At 41.8% G+C, this 13,095-nt stretch overlaps 1 protein-coding gene across 1 annotated transcript in view; it reads right to left on the bottom strand.

The window, feature by feature from the left end:
• ADAM12 (ADAM metallopeptidase domain 12) overlaps positions 1–13,095 on the bottom strand; it is a 676,627-nt gene that overhangs the window by 374,794 nt on the left and 288,738 nt on the right. The window contains exon 5 of the mRNA XM_044298620.1: positions 4,717–4,795. Coding sequence (XP_044154555.1) covers positions 4,717–4,795 — 79 coding nt within the window. The remainder of the gene's footprint in view (positions 1–4,716; positions 4,796–13,095) is intronic.

Raw genomic sequence — 13,095 nt, 5'->3', positions numbered from 1 at the left:
TAATCAAAAGGGGTATAGATACCCGTGATGAGAACATAGTCCTACCACTTTACAAATCATTAGTCAGACCACACATGGAGTACTGTGTACAGTTCTGGGCTCCTGTAAACAAAGCAGACATAGCAGAGCTGGAGAGGGTCCGGAGGAGGGCATCTAAAGTAATAACTGGACTGGGGGGACTACAGTACCCTGAAAGATTATCAACATTAGGGTTATTCACTTTAGAAAAAAGACGACTGAGAGGAGATCTAATTACTATGTATAAATATATCAGGGGTCAGTACAGAGATCTCTCCCATCATCTATTTATCCCCAGGACTGTGACTGTGACGAGGGGACATCCTCTGCGTCTGGAGGAAAGAAGGTTTGTACACAAACATAGAAGAGGGTTCTTTACGGTAAGAGCAGTGAGACTATGGAACTCTCTGCCTGAGGAGGTGGTGATGGTGAGTACAATAAAGGAATTCAAGAGCGGCCTGGATGTATTTCTGGAGTGTAATAATATTACAGGCTATAGCTACTAGAGAGGGGTCGTTGATCCAGGGAGTTATTCTGATGCCTGATTGGAGTCGGGAAGGAATTGTTTATTCCCCTAAAGTGCGGAAAATTGGCTTCTACCTCACAGTTTTGTTTTTTTGCCTTCCTCTGGATCAACTTGCAGGATGACAGGCCGAAACTGGATGGACAGGTGTCTTTTTTCGGCCTTGTGTACTATGTTACTATAGAACAGGGCTAACCATTGCTGGACAGCAGCGGGAGTTCCCGTTGAGACACAGGGAGGGGAGAAAACAAACTGCTGAGCTCCTGCTCCAAAAGAGGATTCTCCAAAGTGATCACTTATTCTCCATTCCTCAAGTGAAGTCTTTAGAAGTCTGACAGCAGAGTGAACTGCTATAACCAGCATCTCCAGACACTGCTCCAGACACTGAGGGACTACAGCAAAGACACCCATCAACCAGAACGTTACTAGGCCAGTATGACCTAAATTCTGAACAGCAGCCAACCAACCTCCATCATCCTTACTGGTGCTGGAAATTTGCATTAAAAACTGCTGCTACTGAATGTATTTGAAGTTCTATGTTGCAAAAGAGACTTTTATATGTTTAACTCCAGCTTCATTCTTTCATACTGCATTTCCACTGCACTGATCCCCAGGGAGAAACAGACTGAGGGAGTACACAGTGACACAACACTTCATCTGAGCCACTACTGCTCCCATCCTCTGCACCAACTCCTGTGGGGCTTGCTGCGGAACCAACTTCCCATAAAATAGGACTAGACTATATGTTTTTTAGCCTTTTTAATTGCTCTACTATTTTGGACTCATTTGCTTGATTAATTTATCTTTACTTTTAGGACTTGTGTGAAAGTCTGATGTAGCTTTAGGAAAAATTTATGCAGAAATATACAAAATTCTGAAGGGTTCACAAACTTTCAAGCACCACTGTACCCCTTAAAGGAGTTATCCGAGACTAACAAATTACCCCCCCCCCCATATGCCGGGCCCCTAACACTGAATCTACTTACCTGGCTTCACGCTCCTGCGCTGCTCCTAGTCCCCGCACCGCTGCAGCTGCTTCTCCCCGTGCGCGGATGAAAACATTTGGTGTCGGCGGAGAGCAGCCAATGGCAGGCGGCGACGGGAAAGAGCCTCCCTAGCATCACCCGAGCATTTGCCCATCACAATAAAGCAGAAAAATGACAATAGTGTAAATAAAGTATTGTTGCCAAAATTTGCGTACAGCATCAACTTTTTCTGCAGAATTTCCCTGTAACCCCTTCTTGCACTGTGCTGTACTTGTACGGTGCAGCAATTGTTCATTCCTAACAGCTGTGCCTACTCCATCACCCACAGGAGGCAGCAGTAACTGGCATCATCCAATGGTAATGAGAGATGAACAAATTTGGGTCTGATTCGTCTGAATCGGCCATGAGATTCGATTCAGGTCCGCAACGATTCTACCTGAAACAAAAGTGCTTTGATTGCCCGGAAACCTCTTTCTGTCTCCAGAAATTCTCATGAATCTAATCATAAATCTTTTTATTCTGATTAAAGTGCAGAGATTGAACTTTGATTCTACAGAATGGATTCGCTCATCTTTAGTAATAGTTGCTAGCCCTGGTTTTGGCTGTTTAACCTCTTAGTTGCCAAGAGTGAACCTAAGGATGCAAACAAATGCAGGAGGCTTGTTTCTTCACGATCACAAAGTCTCCACTGCAGATAGATCTTTAGGTCAAGAAAAATATTGCTGTGTCCTTAAAGGGTTAAAATACTGTATTTACTGGATACATGTTGAGTTCACATCTCATGATTGGAGTATTGAATTTTCCAAATTCAGATAACAACATTCGAGCAAAGCAAACACGATCCAAAGTATGAGCGTCTACCACCTGCGGCTTCAACAACACCGAAAACAAAAAGCCTATTTCCCATAAACCCTATGATCGTCACAAGGAAAAACTGCGCAAGATATTTAATATCTACAATTGTTTGGACAAAGAGAGCCTAAAAACAGATGACAAAGGATTCTGGGATTCCATCAGCGAGGAGCCATGTCGCTTGCCTGCTGGACACTAGAGAAGAATGCAAAAAGTTGCAAGGGAAGCACATTTTCTATTACAGGCAAATATTGAGAGTCATAACATATGCTGCCAACATTGCTTTGACCTTAAAATTGCTTCTAATTTTTATAAAAGCATATATTATATTCCGGGAGTCATTCTAGACTTTGGTCTTTTCCAGCTGTTTTTGCCTGGAGGCTCCGGCTAGACAGCTCAGTCCCGGGTCATCAGTAACATGAAACATAAATGAGGTCCATAGGGGACAGCCGGTGATGTAATTCACTCTTTACAATACAGGATTCCGGGAGACAAGTCGTTTCGGCTGAATTAATTTGCACCCTGAACACATCAACATGAAACAGAACTCTCGCAAACATTGTATATTTAGCTCCGAGGCTTCAATTTCATTATTAAAATAAGAAGAAAAAAAATGGCTCATTGTAAAACATCTAAAAAATGGTTACTTTTTTAGCTTTTCCTATAATACAAATGTTTTACTTCCAGTAGGTTATTCTTTATGCTGGGCCATAAGCACCACCATAAGGCGTCTCAGTTACTTCCTACTGGGCACCTTTTCCGATTTTGGCCACGTGGACTGGACAATTTTTTTTTTCTCTTCGTATTGGGGAGGTCATAACTTCTTTATACTCTGCTTGATGGAGCTGTAGGAGGCTCTGTGTGTACCAAGCTGAAATTTATGTAGGTGTGATTTTCGGTACATACATGTTAGCATTTAAAGGTCAATTTGGTACATTGATGGCATATTAGTAGGATACAGGGCACTATACATTCTACTGAGTAATAAGACACGGGCACTATACACACTACTGAGTCATCAGACACTGGGCACTATACACACTACTGAGTCATCAGACACTGGGCACTATACACACTACTGAGTCATCAGACACCGGGCACTATACACACTACTGAGTCATCAGACACCGGGCACTATACACACTACTGAGTCAGCAGACAGCGGCACTATACACACTCCTGAGTCATCAGACACCGGCACTATACACACTACTGAGTCATCAGACACCGGGCACTATACACACTCCTGAGTCATCAGACACCGGCACTATACACACTACTGAGTCATCAGACAGCGGCACTATACACACTCCTGAGTCATCAGACACCGGCACTATACACACTACTGAGTCATCAGACACCGGCACTATACACACTACTGAGTCATCAGACACCGGCACTATGCACAGTACCAAGTCAGCAGACACCGGCACTATACACACTACTGAGTCATCAGATACCAGCACTATACACACTACTGAGTCATCAGATACCGGCACTATACACACTACTGAGTCATCAGACACCGGCACTATACACACTACTGAATCATCAGACACCGGCACTATACACACTACTGAGTCATCAGATACCGGCACTATGCACACTACCGAGTCATTAGATACCGGCATTATACACACTACTGAGTCATCAGACACCGGCACTATACACACTACTGAGTCATCAGACACCGGCACTATACACACTACTGAGTCATCAGACACCGGCACTATACACACTAGCGAGTCATCAGACACCGGCACTATACACACTACTGAGTCATCAGACACCGGCACTATACACACTACTGAGTCATCAGATACCGGCACTATGCACACTAGCGAGTCATCAGATACCGGCATTATACACACTACTGAGTCATCAGACACCGACACTATACACACTACTGAATCATCAGACACCGGCACTATACACACTACTGAGTCATCAGACACCAGCACTACACACACTACTGAGTCATCAGATACCGTCACTATACACACTACTGAGTCAGCAGACACCGGCACTATGTACAGTACCAAGTCAGCAGACACCGGCACTATGCACACTACTGAGTCATCAGACATCGGCACTACACACACTACTGAGTCATCAGACACCGGCACTATACACACTACTGAGTCATCAGATACCGGCACTATGCACACTAGCGAGTCATCAGACGCCGAACACAACTTAATGGGGGGCTTTATTTGCTATAGGACCCTTTAGCATCATATTTGCATTAGTTGCTGTATTTGCACAGGAGTAGGGGTATGTTACTGCTGCTATGAGCCATTTCATCTGCTAATTACTGCTTGTCGATAAGAACCGTACCGTGTGGTTGTGCGCCGTGATCACAGCAGTCCCATCTTCCATGTAGTGGGTTGTAGTGAAGTTCCTAGCAAACAATCCCCTGAAAAATAATTAAGCATTTGCATTATTAGTTCTGCCAGGAAAAATAGCCACACATTTTACCGTCTTATTTCCATTACAAGACATGAAAGTGCTCACTGAAAATATTAAAATAGAAGAATGGGTAATAACCATCTGTGTTTTCAGGGAAATCTCCACTTTGTGTTATAAATGGTAGAAATTCTAATTGATTATTATACAGGAAATCGAGTAATTCAATGATAGTAAAGCAAATAAACTTACATTGCTTGATTTACTATAAGGTGTCTCCATGTCCAGCTATTACCGACACTCCATATTTATTATCAACACATTGAACTACATTACGCATACAAAATAGCAGATGTAGCATTAGTATCAAAGCCGTGAACATAGGCGTGAATCTACTGGGCCCCCTCAAATATTTGCCCCCGCAAACCACGTCTTCCCAGCTGTTCACATTTCTAACACATTTGTAAGACTTAATGTGTGGCCATGTAAATATTAACATATTTAATAGAGCTGTTGTAATATTACCCCAATTTTACACTTACTATTATGATGAGGATTACCTGTCAGATAACATCTTCCCCTCACAGCAGCAGTAAACTGACCAGGGATTATCTGTTTATATAAGAGTTGTATTTCTCTGTGCTGTCTGCTACTAAAGAACAATATTTTGTATTTAATTTTCAATGGCATAGCATTTGAAATACTATGAGAAATGAAAAAAAAAGAACATTCTAAAAAAATGTTTTCTGTGAGTAGTGAGTCCTTCTACTTTTATACAACCCCTTTAATTTTAGTACATTGCACTGGGACTGATATTTTGTGCCTACAAGAGAAAAAACTCTAAAAATTAACTTGAAATGTCTACGTTGGTCTTCTTCTCAGCTGAGAGTCTACACGCCTGTGTGATGGCATCAGTGCTCCTCTTCCCATTTATGTTAAATTGACAAACTTGATGTCTAGTTTGGCTTCCCAGTCTTCTTCTCAGTCTACAGGTGATTGTATCAGCATGTTCCCTGATCTCTTCTCATTAAAGTTTTTCTCCACTTTCAGGAGCACCATCAGCAGATGTTTTACACATGCAGTCCATATTACTAAGGAATAATACATTATTTGTGAAATACAAAAAAAGGGACTATTTTGATAAATGTCTGGGAGGACGAGTTCTACTCCACTGCTGGTTGCAGAAGATTTGCCCTCTGCTGGCCTGCTAGGGCTTTGTTGTGGCTAGGCTCCAATATGGGACCAGTTATCTGCAAGTCCAAGCTAGGACAGGCCAATGGTTGAATGCGTGAGCTGCTTGATCTTAAAGGCAGTCTGTCTGCAGTTTTGACTATGCTAAACTTCTGACGGCATTAAGTAGGGTTCGGGGAGAACAATACTCTGTGGAGTTTTCATGATCAGGAGTAGTGAGAATATGAACTTTTATTCTGCCAGATTCTACTCTTAAAGTGCCCAGGGGGCTTAGCTTCACTGTGAAGTGCTATCTACATTGAACTGGTCCAAAGACAGACCCTCTACTCTGGGTGACAGCTGTAGCATCCTACCAGGAAACCACTACAGCCATCATTTAGAGCAAAGGGGAGGGACTGTGAAGCAGATCAACGGAAAGAGCACTTTAAGGTGAAGCTCCACCTCCTGGGCACTTGCAAGAGCAGAATCTGGCAAAATAAAAGTTCCTATTTGCACTACTCCTACTTATAAAAGCGCTACACAGTCATCAGTGCAGTCATCAGTTTAGCAGGGTCAGTACTGCTAACATATCCCATTTAAAGTGCAAATCTCAGCTGGGATTAGCAATGGCCAGAAAAAATTAACATGACAGATACATTAGTGTAAATTGTTGCTTTCATTGACGAGGACAAAAAAAAAAAAGCTTTAGGAAATATCTAAAATTTCTAGGTAGAGCCTTGCTAGGGACTTGCTCCTAGAGGGGTTGTTCATGGAAAATTTTAAAAAGGGACTTACAACATGTTAAAAATAACCAAGAAGCTTTACTCATCTTGACAGATCCCCTCCACTGTCATTCAGATGCTGCTCCAGTCTTTGTTGCTCTGCACTTCCTGTGCAGACTCAACATGTAAAAAACTTTAGAAAAGGACCACTCAGCCAGTCACTGGACTTAGTGTACTTTCACACTAGCGTTATTCTTTTCCGGGATTGAAATCCGGTAAAGGGTCTCAATACCAGAAAAAAACGCATCAGTTTTGTCCCAATGCATTCTGAATGGAAAGCAATCCATTCACTATGCATCAGGATGTCTTCTGTTCCGTCCCTTGTACGATATTTGACCAGAGAAAATACCGCAGCTTGCCGGCATTAATTTCCTTTGAAATGTATTCATGCTGGATCCGGTACCAAGTGTTCCGGAAATTTCCGCATCGCTGGATCCAGTTTTCCAGTCTGCGCATGCGCAGTTCTTTCTAGCTTTGAAAAAATTATTTCAATGAATAAGTCTAACGGATCCAGTTCCAGAATAAAAAAGATATCCGTTGCCGGAACTGCCTGCCGGATCCTCAACGCTAGTGTGAAAGTACCCTTAGTCGGTGATTTCCTGAGTGGTCCTTCCTAGCATTTCTATTGTATTAGTGCATGACAGGAATTACAGATCAGCGGAGACTGAAGCACTGTCAGAATAGCAGCGGAAGAGAACGGTGGCGGTGAGTTGAAGGGATCCTGTCACCTAGAAAATGCATATTAAACCGCCAGCAGTACCTTATTGCAGCCTGTAGCATGACTATAAAGGTGTCTGTGTCTTTTCTGTACAATGCGCCAAAAGTCTGAAAAAAGACTTTTATTCAACAGGCCACGCTAGGTAAACAATAGTCTTGAAGTCAAGCGCGCCCCGCCCCCTTTACCTCCCCAAAGCGTTTGATTGTTAGGATGCCCAAATGCTAAGGGGAGGAAAGGGGTCAGGGCGCGCTTGACTTCAGACGAGAAGGCCGCTGCCGCCTTGACTTCAGGACTATATTTACATAGCGTGGCCTGTTGATTAAAAGTCTTTTTTCCGACTTTTGGCGCATTGTACAGAAAAGACACAGACACCTTCATAGTCACGCTACAGACTGCAATAAGGTACTGCTGGCGGTTTAATATGCATTTTCTAGGTGACAGGATCCCTTTAAGCTTCTTTATTATTTTTAACTCCTTCTGACCCCTTTAAGGTCATGGTCAGACCACAGCGATTTACTGCAGAAAACTTCTCAACAAAATGACATTAAAATCCATGAAAATCATGGTGAATTTTTATGCAGATTTTGCTATGAATTTGACTCCTTTGAATATGATGGATACATTATACTGGGAATCCACCTCTAGAATAAAGCATGACGAATGTTTGGAAATCTTCACTGCATGTCAATGGATAGGATAGGCCACCAATGTGTGATCGACGGGGGGGTGAGACCCCTGGGGCCCCCACTGATCAGCAGAATATAGATGCTATGGCCCTAATAACGCTGCACAATAACTGGAATAACCTCACATTTTGATAGTATGATAACTCAAATTGTAAATGTCGCAATTATTGTTATTTTGTGGCTGTAATAGAATAAATCCCGTCATAAACAGCATGCTATCAGGCCATCTGTCTCTAACAAAACATTTACATTCCGATCAGTTGTGTTCGGCTGGAGCTGCAGCAGGCAGCAGGTGCAGATTTGAAGTAGTGTCAGGCTCATTCTTATCTGTAATCTAATTCATTCTCCAGACCTATTCGGATGCGGCATCTAATTTATTGGTAATGCTAGGTCATTGACCTTGCAGGTCCTCGTCTCCTTGATTATATTACGCCCGGTGCTAGGTCACCATGAGACTAACAAAACAGCACTCAACTGAGATAATAATGAAATCTCCTCACAATGGAATGTAATATTCAAGATATCAGGAAATATCGCTGGATTCTCCTCTAATAAACTAATCATAATTCAAAGTATTGCTGAGAAATATCTATTTATCTATCTTACTTTCATTCACAAGTATCTATCTATCTATCTCTCTATCTAAAGCAGACATATGACCTACTCTATGTACAGCATCATTTTTTCTATTAGTTTTTATTAAAAGTCTTGAGTCCCTTTCTCTGTACAGCCTTGAGATTCTCTAGTAGCAGGTTCTGTATTTTTACTGTGTTTCATCAGGCAGCCCAAAATAAGTAAAATGTAATCATAAAAAAATTGCATCTGAAGGAGTATATAGCCTTTAAAGTGCATTTCCATCAAAATTTTAAAATGAGCATATCTTAGTAAATACGAAGTTACTGCAACTGCAAAAGATTGGTAATTAAAACCATTTTGCATAATGAGATATTGACCTTCTTCTGTTTTGCTGCGGTGGCCATTTTTGCCTGACAACAGGAAGTGTAGTCGTTAAAGTATTGCCCTAAACAAATGACCAATTCACCAATTTATTATTTTATTTATTTTATGCATTTTATATAGCGCTACTATATTCCGCAGCGCTTTACAGACATTATCATCCAACTGTCCCAATGGGGCTCACAATCTAAGGTCCCTATCAGTATGTCTTTGGAGTGTGGGAGGAAACCGGAGGAAACCCACGCAAACACGGGGAGAACATACAAACTCCATGCAGATGTTGCCCATGGTCATATTCGAACCTAGGACCCCAGCGCTGCAAGGCACCAGTGCTAACCACTGAGCCACCGTGCTGCCCAATGTGATTAATTAATAAAAAGTAACAATTTTACTACCATCAGTTGCCGAGAAGATAATTCATAAGAAAGAAAAACAAACCAGCATCTCCATAGTATGTAAATTTGAGAGCGCAGGTGTAGATTGTAGGCTGTAAGTCCAGGAGAGGCTTGTGTTAGAGTAGGCCTCGTCTAAAGGAAGCCACCTTGTCATTCGGTAGATGGGCCCGACAAATTTTTTATCAATTATATGCGCATTATATGTAGTAAGTATAGCCACCAAGCAGCTTATTTTTCATTCAGTATTTGCTTAAATCTTTGTGCAATTGACTAGCAGCGTGCTGTTACTTGTAGTTCTACTAATCACATTAAGATAATTCATAGGTGACACCCAATATAACTGTACTTCCTGCTGTCACTTTTGTGGCATTTGAATAGAAAATGGCAGCATTTCTGTTAATAATATTAGATAATTATCAAACTTTGACCAGTAACTTCTGATTTCCTAGTCTATGACCAGTTTTAATCTGTGGTTAAAAAGCCTCCTTAAAAACAAACTTATGGAAGAACAGGTCTCAATAACGAGGAATTCCAGAAATATGATTGATAAATATGTAGAAGGTACTGTCCAGGATCGGCTTCCAGAAACGCATCACCTCAGCCAAAAAACCAGACAACAATAACAACCGAGGAAAGCAGCAACACCATAGAATAAATTACACGACGACATAAATGAGAGGCTAATTAGTGAATGACATTGATGGATGATTGAACGATGTTCTAATTCCGTGAAGCCGTATTAAGTTACTTAGTCATAATTCTGAATATATTATAATAGACCTTAATATTTGAAGAATGAGCTCCGAGTGAGAGACTGAATGTACGGATATTGCTGAACAGGTGTGATTGACGAATGATTGATAGATATGAGCTAGATGAGATAGATACGTAGATAGATGCGAGATCTGACCAAGGACGACATCTGCATGGAGTTTGTATGTTCTTCTCCGGTTTCCTCCCACACTCCAAAGACATACTGATAGGGAACCTAGATTGTGAGCTCTATAATAAGATAGATAGATAGACTCTGCCCACTCCGGGCGCTGCCTAAAATGGTTATTTATGGCTGGGCTGGGAATAACTCTGGACTCCAATTTCAACACAGCATCACCACATGTAAGCCCTCCATAGGCAGCAACTCCCATCACGACCACTAGGTGGCCACACATAGACACATATATCATAAACAACTCCCGACAGAGTATCATGAAATTATTATTTTTCCTTTTTTTTGCCACACCACTTGGGGTAAATATCTATCACATCATAATACACAGAATTAGGATAAAATCTCTCCCTAGAATGACCTGTGCACGAATACATAAATTGCAAATGAATATGATTTAGGTAGCTCCATGCAAATCATTGGAAACATCTGTTTACCGGCATGAATTTCCCTCCGGCAGAATTAGGGCTGAGGGATGAACAAGTGTTGCAAGGTACGTACAGCACTGTGCAAGCGCCAGACGTCAGGACTAGCCAGTTACTGTATATTATTTAATATTTGATATGTAGAATTATCCACTGATGTATATCATACAGATATTACATTCCCAAATGGCCAAACTCTGCAGCTCAGTGGTCATCCCTTTATTTGTCGGTTTGTTATTCGGCACATTTTGCATAAAGTGAAACGTTAGGAATTGAACCAAGCAAACATGATCATAGAAGTAGACGGCTGAAAGGGGTTATGCAAGATTAGGAAGATGGGGGTTGTATCTGGTATGGCAGCTCTGCTCCATTGAAGTGAATGGGGCTGAGCTGCAATACTACACACAACCTGTGGACAGGGGTGGCAATGTTTCTTAAAAAAATAAATAAATCTGCATTATTCTACTTCTTCTGGACAGACTATTTGCATCTATTATGTAGAGAAAGTGAATACAAGGCACTTACTAATGTATTGTGATTGCTCCATATTGCCTCCTTTGCTGGCTAGATTCATTGCTCATATCTGTCACAACCAGACAGCTGAGAAGCTCTGACAGAGGCCTTTCAGAACCTCCTCCTTGAGTTTTCTTTGTTGTGGTATTCAGTTCCTCATCTCGTTAGCCTCTCTCAGCTGTCATGTAGTTGGACTGATTGCTTCCCTTTAAATTCCTCCCCATAATGCTTTACTGGGCGGCTTATACTTCTTCCTGGAGTGTGTGTGCATGCTGATCCTATTTCCCCGTCTGCTACTAAGTTAAGTGCTGTACATTTATCTGTTATTTTCTGTTTGCTGGATCCCAGATGACCCTGACTCCCTCCGTGTCTGGTGTAGGGAGCCGGTGGTCGTGTCCCCTCACTATTGTAGGGTGTTCAGGTGTTATATAGTCGAGGTACGTGGATATGCAACCATCCACCTTTGGAATTTTTGCATAGGCTGAGCAGCCAGGGAAAGTGCCAGCTCTTGTGCAGGGGTCTCCCTTTTGGTTCCTTAGCTTTGGATCCAGTGAGTCATATATGCATGTTGCATTGTCTTGTTTCCTGTACACCGTCCGTGACAATATCAAGAGGTTACGACCACCCTAAAATCCAGCAGCGGTGGTCGTGCTTGCACAATCTAGGAAAAAGCACAGGCCAATGCACTCCTGCAATCCCAGCCACCAGAGAGACCGGCGCTTTTCCCTATAGTGTGCAACCACGACCACTGTTGCCGGATTGAGGGGTGGTCGTAACCATGGAAACGAGCAGTGTATAATTCAATGGAAAAATTAATCAAGCCAGCAAAGGAAGCAATATGCACAATCACAATACATGAGTAAGTGCCTTCTATTAACTTTCTCTACTTGGTATTTTTATCCTGCCATGCCAATGATTATATCTTTCTCCTATGAAACTACATCAGTCAAAGTCCGGCGTGGTCTCTCAGCTCCTTCCATATGGTACTATATAACATGACTTCTTGCTCTTTACTATTGGAAATAATATATTAATTGCCTGAAGATAGTGCCAGGCAATTAATATATTCAGCCCAGTTATCAAGAGGAAAACGTACCATATGCTAATTGTCGAAGCCCAGGTTTACTCCAAGGGTTTCCCACTGTTGGTATGGAGGCCATTGCTGTTCCCAGAACATCTAATTATCATTGTACGGCCTAATTAAGGGTTGGAAGCGGTTTCCGAAGAGAAAGTCGGAAAAATTTCATAGGGCAATGGAGGTGGGTATGATTTCAGTGTAAACACTTGTCTGGTATCTTATCCTACTGATAGTTCATGCGGGGGAGTCCTCGGTGCAAGACCCTCATCTATTAGCTGGAGCAAAGAGCAGCCATAAAGATTGTTTCTTAGTTTGGAGGACCAACCCATGATCAACGTATACCGTGTAATGTTTCTTTTCTCCTGTGCTAACATGGCAGGTGAATTAAAAACTTAATGGCCATGGACTCCTTTTGGACACTTTTTGGGCTAAAAAATATTTTTCAGTTGGTCTTTATTAAAAATGTTTAGCCATTTTTGAGATACAAGGATTAAAAATCAGCCTGTTTGCAAGCTGTCACAATCAGTTTTCTTTGAATCCCATCATCTGACGACTCATGGGTAAGTGTTATGTCTGATCTCCTGACCTCATAAACACTCCTTATAGCTCATTTCTTATTAAACTAAGGGGGTCATTTATT

Source organism: Bufo gargarizans, chromosome 6, assembly GCF_014858855.1.
Source record: "Bufo gargarizans isolate SCDJY-AF-19 chromosome 6, ASM1485885v1, whole genome shotgun sequence".
Taxonomy (NCBI): domain Eukaryota; kingdom Metazoa; phylum Chordata; class Amphibia; order Anura; family Bufonidae; genus Bufo; species Bufo gargarizans.
The sequence above is the reverse complement of the archived record's forward strand: the minus strand, read 5'-3'. Positions and strand labels throughout refer to the sequence as shown.